The sequence below is a fragment of the Aplysia californica genome, unplaced genomic scaffold (genome assembly GCF_000002075.1).
Source record: "Aplysia californica isolate F4 #8 unplaced genomic scaffold, AplCal3.0 scaffold00158, whole genome shotgun sequence".
NCBI classification, from domain to species: domain Eukaryota; kingdom Metazoa; phylum Mollusca; class Gastropoda; order Aplysiida; family Aplysiidae; genus Aplysia; species Aplysia californica.
Window position 1 is genome coordinate 1,244,204 of NW_004797428.1, and position 3,245 is coordinate 1,247,448.

At 46.6% G+C, this 3,245-nt stretch overlaps 1 protein-coding gene across 1 annotated transcript in view; it reads right to left on the reverse strand.

Moving 5' to 3' along the window:
- The window catches only part of LOC101847336 (nuclear pore complex protein Nup214), a gene marked incomplete in the record, with an annotated part of 78,699 nt that overhangs the window by 3,505 nt on the left and 71,949 nt on the right, over positions 1–3,245 (reverse strand). The window contains 3 exon segments of the mRNA XM_013082099.2: positions 679–920; positions 1,199–1,391; positions 2,873–3,046. Of these exon segments, the coding sequence (XP_012937553.1) occupies positions 679–920; positions 1,199–1,391; positions 2,873–3,046 (609 nt within the window).

Genomic DNA, 3,245 nt, shown 5'->3' on the forward strand with positions numbered 1-3,245 from the left:
GGGGGGTAACCAACGTCCTTTCAATTTCAAGCCCAACCTGGCCACTAGACCACCAACGCCAATACAATGCACGGTACATTACATCAGTGAAACAGTTCCTATTGTAATGATAGAGAAGAAGACCAAACTGCCCTACTCTGAAGTGTTCTAGTTATTCATGCTCAGCTGAATGTCAAAAAAATGTAATAAATTATGAATATTGTTCACCTTATAGTCACAAATTACAATTCCTCATCAGTTTACAAATAAAACAATAAAAATTAGGAATCTTAAACGATAAAAAAAAAAAAAAAAAGGAAATATTAATTCCATCCCTCTATTTCTAGAGGTATCATTTATGATACAAATTTTTGTTAATGTAAAAAGACATTCAGCCAAATCCCTCTTCGGTCCACAGTCAAATTTCAACCAGGACAAAAAGTGAAAGGAGTACTGTAAGTCTAGTAAGAGTTTAAAGGCACTTGCAACACAATAAGGTCATATAAGTGCCGAGGATAAGAGGTGTAATGAGAAAAATCAAACACAAGAAAAGAAGGAGAGATGAGGACGAAAGATGTTTGACAGGAAAAAAGGAGTAAACCACACCAGAGCACACATCCTGAGATTGCCATCGACAACAGAAAACATTTCGCATCCCACACAAACGCAAACAAACAACCGCACACATAGATCCCTCACCTTGAGTCTGCCCTCCACCAAAGCCAGGACTAGCTGAGCTCTGGCCAAACAGAGAGCCACCGCCGCTACCACCGCCACCAAAAGGCTGCGGGGATCCAAACCCACCGCCCCCACCACCAAAGGGAGAGGACTGTGTTTGGGAAGTTCCGAACCCGGACCCTGCGCTACTGTCACCAAACACAGATGTCGAGGGAGACGACTGAGCCAGAGAGCCAAATGACGGCGAAGCAGCGTTGGCAAAACTGTGAGGGGGGGGGGGGGGGGGGGGGGGGGGGGGGGTAAATTCAAAGAAAATAAGTAAACATCAGTCTTCGTGTCAGACTCACAGCTACACGTAAAAAGGTTCAAATTCTTCGTTCTGTAAAAGTTGGATTTTATGGCAAGGTGTAAACAATCTCTTTTTAGTTTAAGAAAAGAAGAGTTTTACATCAGCACTTACAACACAATTAGGTCATGGAAGTGGAAAGAATGTGAAACAACCAGACAAAACTTCTGGACAAAACAACGCTGGTGCACTGACCCGCTGAAGCCTCCCCCGGATGAGCCAAACGACGACTGTTGTCCCAGGCTGCCCGAGAAGGACGGGGCTGAGCTGAACGCCGCGCTGCTGCCAAAGGCTGGACTGGAACCAAAACCTCCCGGCTTGCTGGCACCAAACGAGGACGTGCTGCCAAAACTCGGGCTGCCCCCAAATGCTGGAGACCCTCCAAAGCCTGAAACACAAGAGTTTTCCTTAAGTCTTTGAAAGAGCAACACAAATAAGTCACACAAGTGCGGAAGATTAGAGGCATTACAAGTTATGTACAAAGAAAAGACAGCAGAGGTAAGTATGATAGATCTATTTAAAAGTTTAGTTTTAGAACGAGTTTTACGGCACTTTCAACGCAACAAGGTCATATATGTGTCGTAGAATAGATGTGTTACAAGAGAATAACACACAAAAAAGGAGGAGAGAAAAGGACAAGGAGGAGAGAAAAGGACTATAGTGGTTTTATAGGAAAGGGAGCAAACCACACCAGAGCACCTGCCAACCACCCACTATAGATGTTTGATAGGAAAGAAGGGGCAAACCTCAAACCACACCAGAGCACCTGCCAACCACCCACTATAGATGTTTGATAGGAAAGAAGGGGCAAACCTCAAACCACACCAGAGCACCTGCCAACCACCCACTATAGATGTTTGATAGAAAAGAAGGGGCAAACCTCAAACCACACCAGAGCACCTGCCAACCACCCACTATAGATGTTTGATAGGAAAGAAGGGGCAAACCTCAAACCACACCAGAGCACCTGCCAACCACCCACTATAGATGTTTGATAGGAAAGAAGGGGCAAACCTCAAACCACACCAGAGCACCTGCCAACCACCCACTATAGATGTTTGATAGGAAAGAAGGGGCAAACCTCAAACCACACCAGAGCACCTGCCAACCACCCACTATAGATGTTTGATAGGAAAGAAGGGGCAAACCTCAAACCACACCAGAGCACCTGCCAACCACCTACTGAAGCAGGAGACAAAAAGCTACAACTCTTACTCATTTGAATAAGGTGCAGAACAAACAATGTATAAATTGAATATTCCTAGGAAGAAGCTGACCGAGGAATGTCACCAGTATGTCATGAGTGTCTGCAGCACAAAACGCACAAACAGGGCATTATATTAACATAATACTTCCAGAGAGAGAGAAAGCGAGGGGGGGGGGAGGGGGAGAAAGGGAGACAAAGAGAGATTAAAATAGAGACAGAGACATAGAGAAGGAGACAGAGAGATCAAGATAGATAGAGAGAGAGAGAGAGAGACAGACAGACAGAGAGCAAGAGTGAGAGAAAGAGAGAGAGCGAGAGAGAGAGAGAGAGAGAGAGAGAGAGAGAGAGAGAGAGAGAGAGAGGGAGACAGAGAGCAAGAGTGAGAGAAAGAGTGAGAGAAAGAGAGAGAGCAAGAGTGAGATGGAGACAGAGGGAGAGAGAAAGACAGACAGACAGTGAGATGGAGACAGAGGGAGAGAGAAAGACAGACAGACAGCGAGAGTGTCCGAGACAAACACACAGAGAAAAACAACAATAAAAACGTGGAAAACAACACAGTAACAACAAACGAACCCTTCCGTCCCCCATCCCCCCCCCAACCAAAAAAAACAACAACAACAAAACAACACAATTGACAGACAACTTGCCACAAGGCCACTCACCAGAGGAGCTCGCCTGATTGGCCGAGGACACGCCAAAGCCTGCAGCAGCGACCCCTTGACCCCCGGTACTGAAGCCCCCTCCACCCATCCCACCCCCACCACCACCTCCCCCACCAAACGGGGAGGAAGATCCCGCGCCCCCAAAGGTGGAGCCACCTTCGTTGCCGAATAAACCTGAGGAGAACAAATTAACCAGGGAAACGATGAGAGAGATGGTGTGTGTGTGTGTGTGTGTGTGTGTGTGTGTGTGTGTGTGTGTGTGTGTGTGTGGTGTGTGCGTGTGCGTGTACCTCTGCTGCCGAATAAACCTGAGGAGAACAAATTAACCAGAGAAACGATGAGAGAGATGGGGTGGGTGTGTGTGTGTGCGTGT